At 31.1% G+C, this 19,749-nt stretch overlaps 1 protein-coding gene across 1 annotated transcript; it reads left to right on the forward strand.

The window, feature by feature from the left end:
• Positions 1–4,311: 4,311 nt before the first annotated feature.
• On the forward strand, positions 4,312–5,276 carry LOC105763796 (uncharacterized). The gene is made up of 2 exons (XM_012582145.2): positions 4,312–4,466; positions 4,554–5,276. Exons 1-2 carry the CDS (start codon positions 4,407–4,409, stop codon positions 5,139–5,141), a joined length of 648 nt encoding a protein of 215 aa, XP_012437599.1. The 5' UTR covers positions 4,312–4,406; the 3' UTR covers positions 5,142–5,276.
• Positions 5,277–19,749: the final 14,473 nt, after the last annotated feature.

The raw sequence follows: 19,749 nt of genomic DNA on the forward strand, positions 1-19,749 counted from the left end.
GATAGAAGAATTAATTTAATGGATACAATACCAATACTTCAAGGATTGAATGAAAATACTTTAAAATGTAGGGGCCAATTAAAAAACTCGAACGTTTTGTGAAGTAATCCTTTGTTAGATGTCGTATTTTTTATTTTTTATTTTTCAATTCAAATCTTAAATTCAAATATATTAACTAATTATTGTTTCCAAGTTGCAATTAAAACTATGCTTCAGCTTTCAAGCATTCTGAGGTAAGTGAAAGGCAACAGCTTGTCAGCTTATGAGCAATTTATTTTAATTATTTTGGGTTAAAGTATCTAGGAGGTCCCTGTATTATAGGGATTGAATCAATTTAGTCTCTATTATTAGATAAATTAATTTAATCCCTAGATTATAAAAAAAAATCAAATAAGTCTAAATTGTAATAGAGCTAACATTTACTGTATAAAAATGTCTTGAAATTTATTTATTTTTTCAATTGCAATTCAATCCTAAACAAAATATTTCATTTACGAACCATAAAAACTTTAAAATATTAACTCCGTTCAACAATAATTGATATTTTTTAAAACAATAAATGTTAAACCTATTCCAATTTGACCTTAATTAATTATTTTTAATAGTACAATGACAAACTTTGATCTATTTAATAGTAGAGAGACCTAATTAGGTCCCTATAATAGAAGGACCTCTCGATAAACGCACCAATTATTTTAATTTTTATGTTTCGATGACATCAGCCTTAATAAATCGAGTCAAGCTAAGTTCAAGCCATGCTTTCTTTTTCCGAGAGAGTTTGCAAGTACAAATAGAGTACAATCACGAATATACATATTCGAGTAATTACAAAGTAGTTATAAACTAATTCAAAGCACAAACAAATTAAAAATTAAAATAATCCGAACTAAAACGATCGATAAAACTAAAACCGATGTAAGATAATAAAGCTGGAGGATTTAATTTTGTAAATAACAAAAACAAACATAATATAGTTTTTTTTTTATTTGGATAAAATGAAATTCTTATTATATATAGTGCAAGTAGAGGGGGGCATTGACCTAGGAAAAAGTCATTTTCATGTGTGACGACAAATTGTGCCCTTGAAAACTATATCCTATCGTAAGGGTTTTTAAATAAATATAATTTCATGTTGTCAAAATAATAAAAGACTTTTCTTGGATTTGCTTTTTAAATATGTAAGCTAATTACATCATAAAAAAAATATTTTTTTTAAAAATTGAGATTGTTATGGTGTTCGCCATTACCCTTTACTCCAATAATGATAGTTTGCATAGTTCGTTTACATGAGTTCGCATGTGATGGGTTCAACACCTAGAGAACACGTGTTAATTTGAGGATAGGGTGTGTGTTGACATGCATGGGAGCCTGCCTAAAACATCACATAAAGAAATTAACCTCCTTCGAAAATATAAATTTTTATACATCAATTGTACGTAGGGTTATGCATATAATAAAATCAATCAATATAATATATTCATTATTTCAACTTATATAATTTCTTTAATGTAATTGTATGCTATTTGAGCATATACAAAGACCTATTCAAAACTATACGTATTTTAATGGTACAATTAGTGAATCGATCCCTTAGTTTTAAGCTGTAGTACTTCCGGATTTTGACTCTTCTTTTTTCTATTTTTCTTTATCATAAGAATTGAGAACTTGGAAATATACTTAAAATTGATCTTATCTATTCCTTCATTGGGTGCTCAAAGTTTTGCTTTCACCAAAAAGAAAAAAGAAAGAAAATGTTTATATAATTCATAAAATATTATAAATAATTTTAGTCTTGCAAGACTTTTTAAAGTAATTTAAATAATTATTTTGTTTAAATAAACAGATAAAAATATTAAACTCACACATGATGAAAAATTAAAATTTTGCATTCCGAAATTCTTAACAGTAAACGAAAACTTTATCCACGCGTTGATTTAATATTGAGGGGAGGTCAATTCTTTCCATATAAGTCTTTTAAATGTCGTTATTTTGAAGTCGGTGGATCTCTCGACGAGTTGATATTATCTTCAGGTCGAGCTAATATTTTTTTCCTTTACTCTACAGGAAGTCCGAACCAAAAGTAGGAGTCACAAAGCGAGAGAATGTCTCATTGGATCAGGTGCATGGTAAGAGAACGTAAATATCGTGCGCTTAGTAAAATTTAAACTATTGCCCCTTATATGACTTTAAAGGGAATATATGCTACCCTTGACAAAGTTAAGATTCGGGAGATAAAACCTAAACTAGACTTGAAGACAATATCAATTCGTTGAGGAATTTATCAACTCTATACCTTCTTTCGATATTTAAAAATCTTTCATGGTGAGATGCATGCATCTCCACCATCTTCGTACGTTGAACCCCCCCCCCCTTTTTCCTGTTTAATTATTAATAATAATCATAGACCAAGTTGAAGTTTCCGTACGTACAAATTTAGGGTTCATGAGGAATCAATTTTTCTCAAAGTCAAATGAACAGCGCCCATAAATACGGCCATTAAGCCTCAACTTGCTTATCGAATAATAAGTACTTACTATATATGTGAGTCTTCGTTCCAATATATATTATTTATTACTTTAGGGATGAAGGGAGGGATAGGTAGGGGCCTGGCCCCCTCTAAGATGAAATACCGTTGCTTTTAGTCCCAAAAATTATAAAATTTTAAATTAATATATAGTAAAAGTATAGTTTGGGCTCAAAAAAATGCTAGAATTTCGGTTTAATCATTTTGAAAACCATAAAAATATAAATTAATACAATAATAAAAATACATTTTAACTCTTATAAAATGTATAATTTAGTCTTGATCCCTTAAAAAATTTTGACTTCCCTCTGCTATACTTACATTGTACATGTGAATGAACTTTATTTGTAACAGTGAAGCTCTTTTAAAAAATTCTCAATAATTATCTAGTTAAAATCAATGAACAAAAAATAATTTAAAAATCGAAACAAAATCATATTATAATTTTTAAAATTAAAATAAGTTTTTATCATTTAACAAAAATCAGAGCCCTTACTGAACTTCACTCCCTCTAAAATAGAAAAATTTTCATTTAAGCCCTTTAATTTTTAAAATTTAAATTAGTAAAAGTAAAATTACATTTTGACTCCTAAAATGATAAAAATTTAATTGAATAGGCTATTAAAATGATGAAAATACATATTCTTACATAGATAGCTAAAATCAAACCCAACAAAACCTCTCAACTTGTCTATCAAATTGACTGTGTTGGAACAAAAACCTACGGTTTTAAGTTAATTAAAGCTTATAAAAACAATATTAATGTTTTGCAACTTGTCGGATTAGACTGTTTTGGAATCTCTTTATTATTGGAAGCATGAAATTAATTAATTAATTAGTTATTTATATTTATTATATCTAAACTATTTCTTGATTATTTATATTGAATAAATTTTCTAATGATATGTAGTACAAAATCTATCATATCATTATAATTTTTTTATTTTACATATAAATAAAATATTAAATTTTAATTATATTTTTATTGGGCAATGCTAAAAACAAAAAACAAAAATTAGCTTAAGTCAAAAAGAAATCAGAGGAATAAGACAAACATTAGAGTTGACTAAATAAAGATTGTACTTACGTACGATATCAAACACTTAGTGACTAAAATTTTTTTATGAAAAGTTCACATTTTTTATGGATCACAATATAAAAAAATAAGTTGTGAGGTCATTTAGAAATAGATTAATTAATTGTAAGGTGAATTTATGATTTTGGTCTTTATTGGTAAAAATACTATGAACGCTCTTGTACTAGGAGTTGAATTATATTTTGTCCCTTCTACTTAAAAAAATAGATAAAATAGTTCCTGTATATTAGATGAAAGAGCAAATTAATCATTCTGTTAAAAATTTCATCCATTTTTACTATTAAAAATTAGCCCTTATATATCAACATAAAGTACACGCAGGCCCGACCCTGGGGGTTGTTTGAGAGTGCAGCCGCCCAGGGCCCAAGGCTGAAAGGGGCCCAAAAAATATTTTTTCAACTTTTAATGTGAGAAAAAAATTTAGCTCAACCTCATGATTTGATTTAAAAAAATAAAATAAAATTCCAGCTAGTGAAAATTTTTATTAGTGTTGATGATTTAGACTAAGACATAATATTAAGAAGAAGAAGTAAATCCCCATTTGTTGAATATAGTATAGGGAGTAATACTACAATTTTACCCAAATTAAAAATTTGAAATTAATAATAACAACAACAATGCTAAAGCTACATATTACAGGGCTTTAAATTTACAAATGTCAACGGCTTCACAAAAATGGCATCACCTTCACCACTTTGCATGCATTTATAAGCTGGACCAATCTCAAATATTACACAAAATTTAAAAAACAAAAAAAGAAAAGTGTAAGAGAATTTGAGGAAAACGATGAAGCTGGTTTGGTCGCCAGAAACAGCTACAAAAGCTTACCTAGAAACTGTTAAATCAGTAAGTTAAATTTCATATCTTTTTAATTATATGTTTTTCTTTTTCTTTTTTTGATTTTCTGTTTCTAATATATAGATTGCTTTGCAGTGTCGTATTTTCAACGACTCCGGAGTTGCTGAGTTCTTATCGGCGATGGCGGCAGGTTGGAACACGAAGCTAATCGTCGAATCATGGTCATACGGTGGTCCTGTAGCTACAAGCATCGGCCTCGCCGTAGCAGCCCGTCACACGAGCGGTAGGCACGTGTGCATCGTCCAAGACGAACGATCGAAATCGAGCTACGTTGAGGCCATGGCGGTGGCTGGGGTGCCGTCAACAGTGATCGTCGGTGACGCGGAGGAAGCTATGGAAGGGTTATCGGGCATTGACTTCCTCGTCGTTGACTCGAAACGGAAGGATTTCGCTAGGGTTTTGAGGTATGCTAAATTGAGTCATAAGGGTGCGATTTTGGCATGCAAGAATGCATGTAGAAGGGCCATTTCAGGGTTCAGGTGGAATAGGGTGCTTGGTAAAGAAACACGTGTCGTGAGATCAGTGGTTTTACCTGTGGGGCAGGGACTGGATATTGCTCATATAGGGGCTGATGGTGGTGTTGTGGGGTACAAGAACAGTTCTAGCCGTTGGATTAAACATATCGATCAACGATCAGGAGAGGAGCATTTTTTTAGAGGCTAATTTCTTTTTTCGATATTTTTGGTCCTTTTTTGTAAATATCAATAATTAAAAGAAAATTGTTAATTTAGTGATTAAAACTTATAAGTATATTTATATTTTGTATTTAATCAATAAATTAACATTTTTTTATCATTATTAGAAGATTAAATGGGCACTAGATTTTAGAACAAACATGTGTTAATGAATATGTGTTTGAGTATCAAATTAATAGAATTTATAAATGTGTAAGGTTAAAAATGTTGAATTATTATATCAATTTAAAAAATATCATGTTATCATTTTTTTACAGAAAAACAAGCCCAAAATTACCAAGAATCATGAGGATAATCCATGTCAAAAGAAAAGTACAACAATTCAAAAGCGGCCACTCTATTACAGTTACAATCCACCTATTCGACCTCGGCTTTAGTGAACAGCTCAATCAATTCCCTCGCCTCTTTTGAAAATGACTTTGTCGAGATTGAAAGACCGAGCGAGCCTAAGGCCTTCAAAAAGAGCATCCAGCTCTCATAAACTCATCCTTAAAGACCACACAACACCCGATAACAAAACCATCAGAATCTCTAATGATAATACCAAGCCCCGTCTTGTTATTCATCACCGAAGCATCCATATTAATATTAACAAAGCTATTCAGAGGTTTCTCCCACTTATAAGCTCTAATCGGCTCAAGAGACAAATTATGGATGCGAAAATCGTCACTGAGCTTCCGCGCCTTATCCCACACCAATCTAGCTTCTTCCTCCACACCTCTAAACACGACATTATTCTAACTATTCCAAAGAGTTGTAATAAAGTCTTCAAGGCCTTTTTTATCCAAGTAACGCATAGTGTCTTCAATCCAATCATTACACCGATCAAACTCTTTCACAAGCAGCCAGTTATCAAAGCCACCGACCATGAGAACATCACGCGCTTTCGAGCAGTCTTTTAGCGTATTGAGCACCGTTTCATCACACGCACCGCATCTAGGGCAATTTCTTCTTGCATTACGATTGATGGAGGAAATCTTGACATTTGTAGGAAGCAGCTTATGCCCAATCCTCCAAGCGAAAACATGAATCTTAGGGAGAACCCTCAATTTCCAAAACAATCTCCAAAAGAACCGGTGCGGCCCATAACCAATGTTCGTAAGCAACAACCATGAGTAAGTCAATTTTGTTGTATAAAAGTCGTGGATATTATGGAACCAAATTATTCTGTCATTCAGACCACGCAAGGTAATGGGAATATTACAAATTTTGTTGCCCACAAAATTGCCATATAACTCGCAAACCCGATCCCTATTCCAGCCATAACAACTATTTAGCTAAAGGTCCCGCACTACTTTTTCCGGAATAGAATCCTTCGGGTGAGCCAACGAGCCCCTCAAAACCCCATTTATCGAAGTCTATACAGATGCTATAACCATCGCCCACTTGCTAACCAAAACCATCAACAAGGGCTTTTGCCGTCGTCGCAATACTAGTCCAAGTAACAGAAGGCTTGTCGACACGTTTGGGGTGGAATAAGTCGCCATTCGAGAAATATTTCGAACAAACTTGATAACATAGAGACTCTGTAATAGCCCGATTTCGACCCTAATCGGACATAGTGGTTTAGGGACCACAAATCCGAGTCCGGAAAAAATATTTTAATAATTATTTTGTGTGTTTATTATGTGTGATTTTAATTGTGTGAAATTTTCATGTTTTAATTTTGTCGTTTGAGTGACCGATTAAAGAAAATGGTTTAATCGCGTAAAATGAAAATTTAGGGGTTAAATCTAAAAGTACCTAATTGTTGTTGTCTTTATAAATTGGAGGTTTGAAGATGCAATTAGGCCAAAAAGAAGATAGTGGGTGGCAAAGGACAAGTATAACCTTGTTATATATATATATGTTAGTTTATTATTAAGGTTAAATAGGTAAACTAATTAATATAACTAATATATGTTAAATAAAACATAAAAATAAGATTATTATCATCTTCTCCTAGTCGAATTCAAACAAAAGAAAAAGAAAAGAAGCCTAGCAATATTCGGCCATGTTTAAAGCTTGATTAAGGTTAGTTCTTTGTTCGGTTTTTGATAATTTTTACGTTTTTGAGATTGTTACTTCGAATGCTTCAAAAACCATGTCTTAATTTTGTGAATTGTAGAAGATTTTAAAATGTGTCATTGATGAATATTTGAGTTTTATGATGTTAGTTGATGAAATATGAAATATATGTGTTAGATTAACATGTTTTGTCTTTGAATTTTTGGTAAATTTGAGTAATTAGGGCTAAATTGTGAAAATAAATTTTTAAGGGACTAAAATGTGAAATAAATGAAATGTGTGGACTTGTATGACCACAAGGAACATTCAGCCCAGCATGGTGTGTACAAATTTTGTGTATTTTGTGTTTTATGCAATAGGGACTAAATTGCAAAAAGTGTAAAATGTCAAGGGCAAAATGAAATTATATTTGCCCATTTATGTGTTTTTGGACTAAATTGAATGGAATTATATTTAAATTAGTTTATTTTGAATACATTTAGATCAAGAACCAAAGAAATCGGAGTTGGATCGAGGAAAAACCAAAGTTGTCGATTAATCGCCCTGTTCCGATTTTCATTGTCCGAGGTAAGTCTTTTAGCAATTAAACGTTGTTAATTTAGAATATATATGAGTTATATAAGCTGAATTTTATTTGTATGGATTTCATATACATTAGCCAAATGTATGTTTGTTAGTAAGATTTGAGTATAAATTCGATTTTTGTTGAGATACGATGATTGAGAAGCTTTATACGAATCTTAAAGCATATTTAGAATTTCTTATATAAGAGTTATGTGTAAGACTAATTTTGTATCAGTGAAATTAAGGCTTTGTGCCTAGCAGACTTATTGCTGGTGAATTATTTCAGACTTTATGTCTAGCAGGCTTCATGCCGGTGTACCGAATTTCAAGCTTTAGGCTTAGCAGGCTTCGTGCCGGTGTATCATTTCAATACTCGTGCTCAGTAAGTTTTAAGTTGATGTGGTACAAAATGAGATTGAGGAATTAAATTAGTCAGGTATGTGATGCTTCATTACCTATTTGATAATTAAGTAAATAATTTGGTTGGTTATATATATAAAAAAATTATACATATAGCTATTATAAGTAAATGTGTATATATAATAAGTATATTCGGCATTATGTCAATTATAGGAAAATGTTTGGAAGCTTTTGTAATATCAAATTGCTATGGCTAAAATGAGTTGAGATAAATGAATGTAATGGTAATGTTATTATATGTATATTTGACTTTGATAAATTGCCTATGAAAATATATTTTTTATATGTTTTGCTTAAGGCTTACTAAGCTAAGTTAGCTTACTTTGTATATTTATTTGTCAATGTTTTATAGATTTTTGGAGGTCGTTACGTGCTCAGGGATCATCAGTGAAGTGAATCACACTGTCGACTATTTTCGGTACTTTTAAAAATTTCATTTTGAACTTATGGCATGTATAGGCTAGTAAGTATTTCGGTTTGATTTTGGTTGTGTACATATAAAGCCATGCAAAAATGACTTATCTCTTTTTTGTTTGACTTTGGTTTTGGTATTTGGTAAAAAGATATAAAATGGAGGTTCTACTTACTTATATTTGGATATGGTATATTTTTTTATGCTAGGTATATATATATAATTTGTATGCATTTGAGTTAGATTGTTATGAGTTGAACTAAATGTCTAATGTACATGTATTGGAGGATATTAAATTGAATGTGTGTGTATGAATCGGTTTTAGTAAGTATACCGTATGTGTGCATGATATGTTTGATTTTGATAGGATACGATTTCGGCTATAGGTTGTAGTTGAAAGCTTGATTTTGGTCTTAATATTTTTGAGTAATTAGTTTGAAAAGATGCCGTTATCTATGTATATTCGGCTAGGTTATGAACTCTTAATTACATGCCTATTAAAAATTGGTTTTTAATAATTTGACCTTGGCTTATTAGATATATGAAATATAGTTGTTAAGTTTATGTTTGATTTGGTGGAAATGAATATCAAATTAGGTCATGGTTTATATTAGACATTGGAGTCTTAAATAATGTTTGATTTGAAGTTGTAATTACCGATAATATCCGGTATTGACACTTATATTATATTGATGATTTGGTTATAACTCAATTGATATAACGGTAATTGTGGCTAAAGATTATAGTATAACATGTTGTATGTATAAGTGTGTGGTAATGTTCGATTTTAATGTTTTGCTTAGTATATCTATGACATGTAATTGTAAACTTATATTATAATGATAGTTAATTACTAAAATGGTTTGGTTGTTTAATAAGTAAAATGTAATAGTGGGTTATGTTCGGCCTTAGGTGTAGTTATATATTTGGTTATAAAGTGCTAATATATTTGAATATAAGATGTATTAAAATGATGAGACATATATGGAGTGGCAATATTTCATATTTGGGTATGCTAGTTGATATAAATTAGATTTTGTTATAATATTATATAATTATATTATGGATTAAATAATTTGTATGCAATGATGTATTATGCTTAAGTTAGCTAAGTGGTTATTATTATGAAATGTAAATGTTTTAAATTGGCTCAAGTGAAATGGTTGCTTTATTACAAATTTAGTATTAAGCAAAAATGTAGGTTGTCATGAATTAAATATAAATTTGAATATACCTAGATTATTTGAGTTTGTTTATGGTGGTAAGTTTGTAACATTGTTTGTTTGAATGGTTTAGTATATGTCAGTAGAATTGACTATTAAGCAATGAACATGATCTATTGTTTATATATGTAAGTTCAAATTCGAAACTTTAAAATAGAGTGATTGGTAAGTTATGAATAGTCCTTTAATTGATCTGTGAATATTTAAACTCTGATAATGAATTTAAAAGTATAGTTATTACTTGGCGAGTTAATGATTGTGGTAAAACACGTTTTGTTCGGTAAGGCCCTGTAACCCTAGTTCAACGATGAATAGTGGTTAGGGGTGTTACAGACCTTTTATGTGACAAGAGCTGCAAGACTTGTCTCCCCAAGATAGCCAAATTAAACAAACGAAGATCTCTAGAACCAAGCTCGCCCATCCCTTTAAGCATGCACATTTTGTCCCATGCGAGCACCACCCAACCACAACCCTTGTTCTTACTAGTCCACCACCAACTACGGACTTTGAAAACATTTCGTCCAAAGTGCCCCTGGGAGCAAGGAAGACAGACATGGCATAAGTAGGTAAAGATTGAAGAATAGATTTTATAAAAACTTCTTTACCACCGTAAGGAAGTAAACACTTGGACCAGCTATTAATTCTATTGGAAAATCGATCCAAAATGTGTTTAAAAGCACCCATTTTCCTTTTTCCAATGAAAAGAGGAAGACTGAGATAATCGTCTAAAATCTCCACCACCCGCATACCCAAAACACTGCCAAAGAGCTGCCTTTGGGTCTCCTCCATATTCAAACTAAAAAACACCGTAGATTTCGAGAGATTAATTTTTTTGACCCGAAGCACTTTCGAATTTTCGAAGGATGTCCACAACATTCTCAACCTCCTTGGGCCCATTTTTCACAAAAAGCAAAGCACCATCAACAAAAAATAAATGGTTGATTCTAGGGCCATTTTGACTAGCCCGAATACTGCACAATTGTCCACAACATTGGGCATCAAAAAGCATACGAGAGAACACCTCCATAAAAAAGAGGAAAATGTAGGGAGAGAGAGGGTCCCATTAGTGAAGGCCCCTCTCGGGGATAATTACCTTAGAGAGGGTCATATTACACTTAATAAAGTACTTAACTATACGGACACATCTCATAACCATCACGACCCACACATTGGAAAAGCCCATTCCGCGCATAACCTTTTCGAAAAAAATCTCATTCCTCCCTGTCATAAGCCTTACTCATGTCGAGCTTGATAACAAAACCTTTATTCGGCCCATTCTTAGAACTTTGCAAATAGTGAGTTAACTCACGGGCAATCAAAATATTGTCGTGGATCATTCAGCCAGGGCTGGCTAATGCATAGAGGTAGAACATCTTTTAGTTTGTTTGCCAAAACCTTATAAATCATTTTAAAAATAACCCGACATAAGCAAATGGGCTAGTAACAAGTCATGTCATTGGGATCTTTAACCTTTGGGATAAGGACCACCGCAGTATCATTGGTATCCCGATACTCGAACAAGTATGCCATCTAAAAATAAAGCAAACTTGTTAGAACATATTTTCATAAAAAAAATTTCTTGATCCAATTTTTAATTTTGTTTTACTTATTTACAAGTGGGAACACATGTGTTTGTTGACCTACTGATTCTAGAAATGACATCTTGTACAGTGCCCAGGACTGCAACAGTATCAGACACCTATCTATATCTTGTGTTTTTTGTTTTATTATCCGACAAAGCTCATGATACAACGTTACTAATACTGCTATGCTCGAACTATACGAACGGGCAACATCCAAATAAAAAAATAGGGATAAGTACATCAAGTGGACTTTATTATTATTTGCGCCCGGCATAAGTACCCCCTATCAGCTGTAATATATATGCCCGAGTAGTGCACATCTTCTCCCACTTAGTGGCATTGCTCGACAAGGTTTCGAAATTTTCCTTCAACCAGAAAAATTTCAAACTCGCAAATCTAGCTTCAACATCACTGAACAAGTGTCGAAGCAAGTGATAGTAGAGTGCCACAGGTTTGAACACTTTACTTGAACCCATGGCCGCATTACTGTCAACTGGGAGCTCGAGCTGTAGTGCAACATTTTCTAGGGTGATGGTACACTCCCCACACAACAAATGAAAAATATGGGTCTTCAGGCGTCACTGCTCAACCAATGCGGATATTAAGTCGACCCTCAACTCAAACATCTGCAGCAATGCCGCTGATACAAATCCGGCGGCATCCAAGTATGGCATAACCCGTTCACCCGGCCGGTAGCTTGGACCATGGACACCCGCCCTTAACACACAATACTCACCCTAACCATATTAAATTATCACATTAGTTAAAATCTTCCAACTAAATAAAAAATGGCATGCAACTTTATAAATATACTAGTGAATATCAAATAACAAATTTTTTTACTGGTACATTAATCATCCTTGTTGTACGATCATTTACTCTAATCAAAGAACCCATTTCAATATCTGCACAAATAATAAAAATTTTAATCATCAATCGAACAAATAAACAATATACAAATAACGAAAATAATTTTTAGTTTATGAAAAGACTAAATTGTAAAGCTTAATTGTTAGTTTCGTACATTTGGGACCAAATTGAATAACATGCAAAAACTATTATAAAATTTTAGTAGGAATAGAAAGGAGGCAATCCTTAATGAATAAATGTGAAATTGGATTTTAATCCGAAACTAGGAATTTAAAGTTATGTTTGTCTCGGGTTTAGGGATTAAATTGAATAAATTGTAAAATATGCATGAATTGGTAATTATTTTTGAATTGCCTAGAAATTTATATTGATATATGTTTTATGATTGTACATAGCTAACATCGACGCTTGGCCATCAAGAGGGAAAACAAAAACGAGAGTTGTTGACAAATGAAACATAGTATGATTTAATTTATTTGTGTTATTTGGTATGAATTTGTGTTGATATATACTATATGATATGATAAAATGATGTATTAGTGATGAGATTAAAGCACAATATATGGTTATGATGTTTATTGATTCAGTGTTACCTTGTTAACGAAATTCGAGTATCGTCAAATTAGTCGGCATACCCTAGATAAAAAACCATCATTGCCAAGCTATTCGAGATGGTAGAATGTGTATATAGTGAGAGTTATTGTTGTCGAGCTATTCGAAATGGTAGAATATTTATATATTGAATGACATCGTTTTTTAGCAATCCATGATGGTAAGATAGGTAAATTGTGAGAACTATCATTATCGGGCCATCCGAGATGGTAAAATGTAAGAATAATGAAAGTCATCATTGTTGGACCATTCGAGATGGTAATTTATTGAATAGCGCGAACCATCATTGTCAGACCACCCGGGATATTATAATGAGTCTTGGTAGAAAAAGTCATCATTTTCGGGCAACTCAGGATGACAATAGTAGTATATAAGTTATGGAATGTTAATGAATTGGTATAATATGCTTATATGTGAGTTAAGATGGTATGTAAACTACTATATGTATCAGATGAAAATGAGCCCTAGGGGCAAAAAAATACGAATGAGTCCATACACTCCAGAAAACAATTGAACGATAGGTTAAACGATATATTGGTGTTAAATGAGAATGGAGTTGAATGTATTGAAATTGGAATTGGTTTAAAGATAGGTAGTGGATAAGTGACTTGAATTGATTTTACTATTGTAATAGTATGCTCAAATGTGAATATGTTAATAGTATTATTTGGCATCATAGAACATGTTTATTTCGTGCACAGGTTCAGATACCCTTAAGTCCCGAAAAAATGAAGTTAGCATCCAAACCGCATCCACCAAATCAATATAGTTTGTATAGTTCTCTTCTGTGTCTAGGCTTTAGTTGTTCAAAGTTTACATATGATCATTCTAAGCTATAATGTTGTAAATTTAATGAAATGATTAATGTTTATGTATAGAGAAGTTGTTAATGGCTTAGAATCTTTATGTTTAACATGTTTGTATATGTAAATGGTTGAATTGAGGTCTTAAGACCAACAACTTTGTATAGGTTTTATGCTTGGGATGTTTGAATAGGTATGAATTGGACATTGATGGAATTCAGGGGTCAAGTCGCAACGATGTACTCCCAATGTCGTGACAAGAAATAGTTTAAGGCTCACATTGCAACGACGTAGCATCTCACGATGACCCAAGTCAGTGAGTTGTGTTGCGATGAGGAAACCCTGAAGTCGCAATGTCAACCTGTAACTTTGTATCCTTTACAATTTGATCCCATTTCGACTCCGGGTTAGCAGAAGAGATTTTGTAAATTTGTATAAGACTCAGAAATGATTATGTATTGTTTAATACACGTGTTTTACTTGTATTTGATTATATAATGATGTTGAATTGTGTATTATTGATTGTAGTTGCTCCGAAAATGAATGTGACACTTTGTAGCTCGATCCCGACAATCGGGTCGAGTATCAGGGTGTTATAGAGTACTATGAAATGTTGGCATTTTGATTTGAGCCTACAAATACGTTTTTACCATGCACAAATGGACTCCAAAACATATTTTATTTCATTTCAAAACCATGTTAATCACATGTGGTGGCTAAATGAAGATCGGAGATCGACGTACCTTTATTAGATAAAGCTTATGCTTATCATTTAGCCTTTATCCCGGGTGATTTATGTACTAATATTATTAGATTTATCCAGCTTTATCTTAGGATAGATTTCGGAGGTTACTTATACATAATTATTATGTTGTTAAAGATGATTTTATCTCTACTTGGATTGATCTGATATGTTATAAATAGTCAACTATTCACATATGGAGATTCATCTTCCGGGGTTGCTTGTGTTGCATTTGGTTAATTTATTTGATGTCGACTTTTACTTGTATTTTGTATTCTTTTCACAAGTTTTATTGGACAATATTAAACTGTTGTAAGTGAGGTTATTTGGGCGAGTAGTTGTAACAAGTTGAGACTAGCTATTGGGGCTGCAATTGCTTATTGTGTAAAGATAGATTAGGTGTAATACCCTGAAAATTACTACAGTAAGAAAGTAAGATAATATCCTTGATATTAGATATTAGATAAAGCTTATGCTTATCATTTAGCCTTTATCCCGGGTGATTTATGTGCTAATATTATTAGATTTTATCCAGCTTTATCTTGGGATAGATTTCGGAGGTTACTTATACATAATTATTATGTTGTTAAAGATGATTTTATCTCTACTTGGATTGATCTGATATGTTATAAATAGTCAACTATTCACATATGGAGATTCATCTTCCGGGGTTGCTTGTGTTGCATTTGGTTAATTTATTTGATGTCGACTTTTACTTGTATTTTGTATTCTTTTCACAAGTTTTATTGGACAATATTAAACTGTTGTAAGTGAGGTTATTTGGGCGAGTAGTTGTAACAAGTTGAGACTAGCTATTGGGGCTGCAATTGCTTATTGTGTAAAGATAGATTAGGTGTAATACCCTGAAAATTACTACAGTAAGAAAGTAAGATAATATCCTTGATATAGTAAAATAAGGAAATAAAGTGACAAAAAGGGTAATTTTGAGTTATGTCAACATTGGGAAGTATATTATGACATATTAATTCAAGAAAGGATTAAATAGCAAAAATGAGAAAAGTTTTGTTGCCCAAGAGTAAATACTCAAAATTTGAGGGGTTAAAATATAAATATGAAATAGTTGAAGGACCAATAGTGTAAATATTTTAAGGGTGGAATAATCTAGAAACTAAGGAAAATAGATGAATTTGGACCAAATTGAATAGGTGAAAAATTATGAGAGACTAAATCACAATTTTACCAAATTAAGTGATGACTCAAGGATGAAATCTTAAAAGATCATAAAGGGCAAAATGGTCAATTAGAAGAAAGAGAAATCTAGAAGATAATGATGATGTTGGAGATATTTTAGTTTAATTAAATAAATAAATATTAGTTTATTAATATTTTAATTTAATTTTAAATGATATTTTATTATTTTATTATTATTCTATTTAGTCTATATATGGAAGGAAAGATGAAGAATCATCATCAACCTCCCATGCATTCCAACGTATGAGGAGAAAAGAAAGAAAGAAACTTTTTTTTCTTTACAATTTGGTCCTTTCATCAAATACTCACAATTTTCACTTAGAAATCAAAAGAATTTCCATATCCATCAAGAGAGAAAGATAACAAGGAGACTATGAGGAGCTAGAATATCAAGTTAGATTCAAGAAAGAGAAGTTGGAGGAGAGAGAAAATCAAGTTAAAGGTTGAAACTAATAGGACAAGGTAAGAACATCAAGATTTCAATATATTTTTAAGTTTGATATTATTGAAAAAGTATGGAAATGATGTTATTGTAGAGTTTTCTTAACTAAGGTCTTATGTTCTTGATATATTAGTGAAGGGAAATAAGAGAAAGTGATGGGAAATATTATAGAGAAAAGAATAAGGAGGTTTAAACTTAGTAATCAACATCTTGCATTAAAACAGCTTTTGGATAGCAAGCAGTAGTCTAACATTGAAAAATTCAAAAAGTGACCAAATTGCATGAAATGAATTGTTTTATTATTTAAATTAATAAATTAATGAAATATTAATTTAGATCAAGATTGGGTGGAAATTGAGAAAATAGAAAATTACCAAAATATCCCTAAATTATGGTATTTCGCAATTTAGCTCGGTAAGTTCGTATGAATTATATTTTGTATAATTTTAATTAAAGTGAATGTTATTTGGTGATGAATATTATATAAATATGTTTTTTAATATTGGAATTGAAATATTATTGGTAATATGTATAATTATTAGATGCATTGAAATGATTATCGGAAGCTCAATTGGGTTGGAAGTTTGTCGGAGATATATCACACTATCCATTGGTTCTATCGATAATTTTGGATGATTTTATTCTAGTTATAATGGCATGTATAAGTTAAATTGTCCAACGTTAGCTCATTAATGTTTTGATTTTGATTGGTTATAAATATGAATGCTTAATGAAATGAAATGTCTGTAAATTAATTTGTAAACTCCGGTAATACTTTATAACCCTATTCTGGCAATGGATACGGCCTAGGGGTGTTACATTGGGTTTTAGCCAATAGGTGATTGAACCAATTGTTGAATAAACCATTCACTAAGCAAGCTGATTGAATCAATTGTTGAATAAACCATTCACTAGCTAGCTATTGGGGCTGCAATTGCTTATTGTGTAAACCATTCACTACGTTAACAAACTTTGTGTGCATACCTCTTTTTACTATCTCTATTTCTTTTCTGTTAATTTCGCTGTTCAAATCCATATCTAAACACCTATTTAGTCAACACTTTGAACAAGTGGCAAATTGACTAATTTTTTCAATTTTTTTCATCTATAAAAAAATGTATATCTCACCATTGCTCTTTTATGTTGTTTGTTGAAGTACAAAACTTAAAAAGAATAAAGTAACACTTAGTCCCTGAACTTGATAACTTTTTTCAGCTTGATCATTGGGCTTTTTTTTGTCCATATCAGTTTAGAAACTTGGCAACTTTTCCAAATTTGGTTCCTAAATTTGGATTCCATTAATGTATTGTAATGGCCCAATATTGCTCGGCGCAATAGATAATAAAAAACCAAATACCACAGTTTATTAAACAGTCCAAATTACAAACAATTTCACCTAACCCAATTTGCCTAGACTCTAGCCCAAACCTAAACCTGATTCTAAGCCCAGCAAACCCCTTAGCCCAACAAGCCCAAACCCAATTAAAGCCCAAACTAAACGACCAATCCCGAAACCCTAAGGTTTCTAAATGCTTCAGCGCCAAAGAAGAAGCAGTTTTTACGCCTTCTTGCGCCAAGAAGAGAGTCAGATCTCTGGCGTCGCTACTTCGTGCCAGTCCACGCGCCTTCTCAAATTGTACTTGCAACCAATTCACACAAACAAACAGCAAACAATAGCAGCAAAATAACATAAAAGATGAACGGATTAGGTTTTTATTTTTCTATTTTTTATTATTTTTATTTTCTTCTGTAAATCTGGCTATAAAAGAGCCATTAGGAATATTGTAAAGGGGTTACACACATTGAATCCAAAAAATAAGCATTATAAAAAAGAGACGAACAACAGTTTTTAAGGAGGTGATTTCAGATTTTTTTTAATTTTATTTTCTTTCCTCTTTCGCTTCATTTTGGTGCACTAGATAAAATCAAAGCGAGAAGATAGAGGGCTGAGAGTCACCTATTGCTTGAATGCTGTTTACTCCGCCCTAATCGGAGTCGAATAAGTGTTCAAGGAGCCTCTGAACGGCTGAGGGCATGAAGCGGCGCAGAGTGCTTAGGTTTTTAGTTTTGTTTTGTTTTCAAATAGCAGATTAGATCTAGATTAGGTTTTTATTATTTTTATTTTAATTATTCATACGACGCCGTTTAAAGGTGGCGGCCCGCGCGGTGACCCGACCCGGGGAGGATCCGCGTGTTTCGTGAGGATGGGTTATTTGCGCACGCGGTCCTTCCGCGTTTCTAGCGCACTTAAATCCAGTCTTTTTTTTTCTTTTTAAATTTAGCCTCTCGATTTTCTTTTGTTTCATTTTAGTCCAATGCAACGCTGCGTTTTGATAGGGCAGGGAATATTTCTGTTTAGTCCTCCATGTTATTCGCGCATTGCACATTGGCCCTTATTTTGTTTTATTTATGATTATTTCCCTATTAATTTCGTTTTAGTTGCAATTTAATCCTTTTGTGTTATTTGTTTCTTTTTAATTAGTTTAATGTTTCCACCATTATTATTATTATTATTATTATTATTATTATTATTATTATTATTATTATTATTATTATTATTATTATTATTTTACTTAATCTTATTATATAGATCCTTTTATTTTATTATATGATATTATTTTATGTTTTTATGTATTATTACTTATTTTCATAAATATTTTATTATACACATTTTATATTATCTTAGTATAACTTATATATATATATATATATATATATATATATATATATTTAACTTCATATGTGTAAAATATACGTTTAGCTTCAAAATTTTTCATAATAATATCTCATGTTTTTCCATATATATATATATATATATATATAATATTGAATTGAATTTAGTATACATATGTATATATAATGATGCGTTATTAATTTCAAATTGTAAATTTTACTTATTTTTATGCATAAATATTTTATTCCTTTTAAATTTGCTATTCTATCTTAACTACTTTAACTTATATATATTATGACTATATATATTATTATTTACATTAAGATTTTTTTACTTATAAATCAAAACATATATCAATTTTAAAAATTATTCACCTTTATTTTCTTACAATTTTTTCTTTAGAATTTACTTAAACATTTTATTTTTAGTTCCACTATTAAATTGTTTGAAATTTTTATATTAATTATTTTTAAAATTTTGTGTATATATATTTTTGAATCCTAAATTCATTTTTATTTTATTTTGTGAATACATTTTATTTCCTTTTAGATTAATAATTCTTGAATGTTAATGTCGATATTTACATGTGATGTGAAATTATTGTATTTATGTGTATGGTATTTGTTTATTGATATTCATTTATTATTAGTGTTTATTAACTTATATTGTGGTTTATGAATTATCACCTCGCGTCGTGCATTATTATTCCATTGTGCTTTATTCGTTCAAAAAGTCGTGTCTAATATGGTTTAATATCAAAACCGATTTATTCAAAAACTTTCAAGATAATGCAAAGTTCGATATTTGGAATCTTCGAAAGAATTGAGCCCTAACGTATTGGGTTCCAATTTTCGTCGATGAATCTAAATAATCGAAGATTTTCTTTAATCAAAACACATAAATAAAAGCTCATTCTCGGGAATTCGATACGCCGTGTCCTAATGTATTGGACATGACATGTTGATTCCTCGATATGAGAATTTTTAAAATAATAATAAAGGCAATATTCGAT

The sequence above is a fragment of the Gossypium raimondii genome, chromosome 12, assembly GCF_025698545.1.
Source record: "Gossypium raimondii isolate GPD5lz chromosome 12, ASM2569854v1, whole genome shotgun sequence".
Lineage (NCBI taxonomy): Eukaryota > Viridiplantae > Streptophyta > Magnoliopsida > Malvales > Malvaceae > Gossypium > Gossypium raimondii.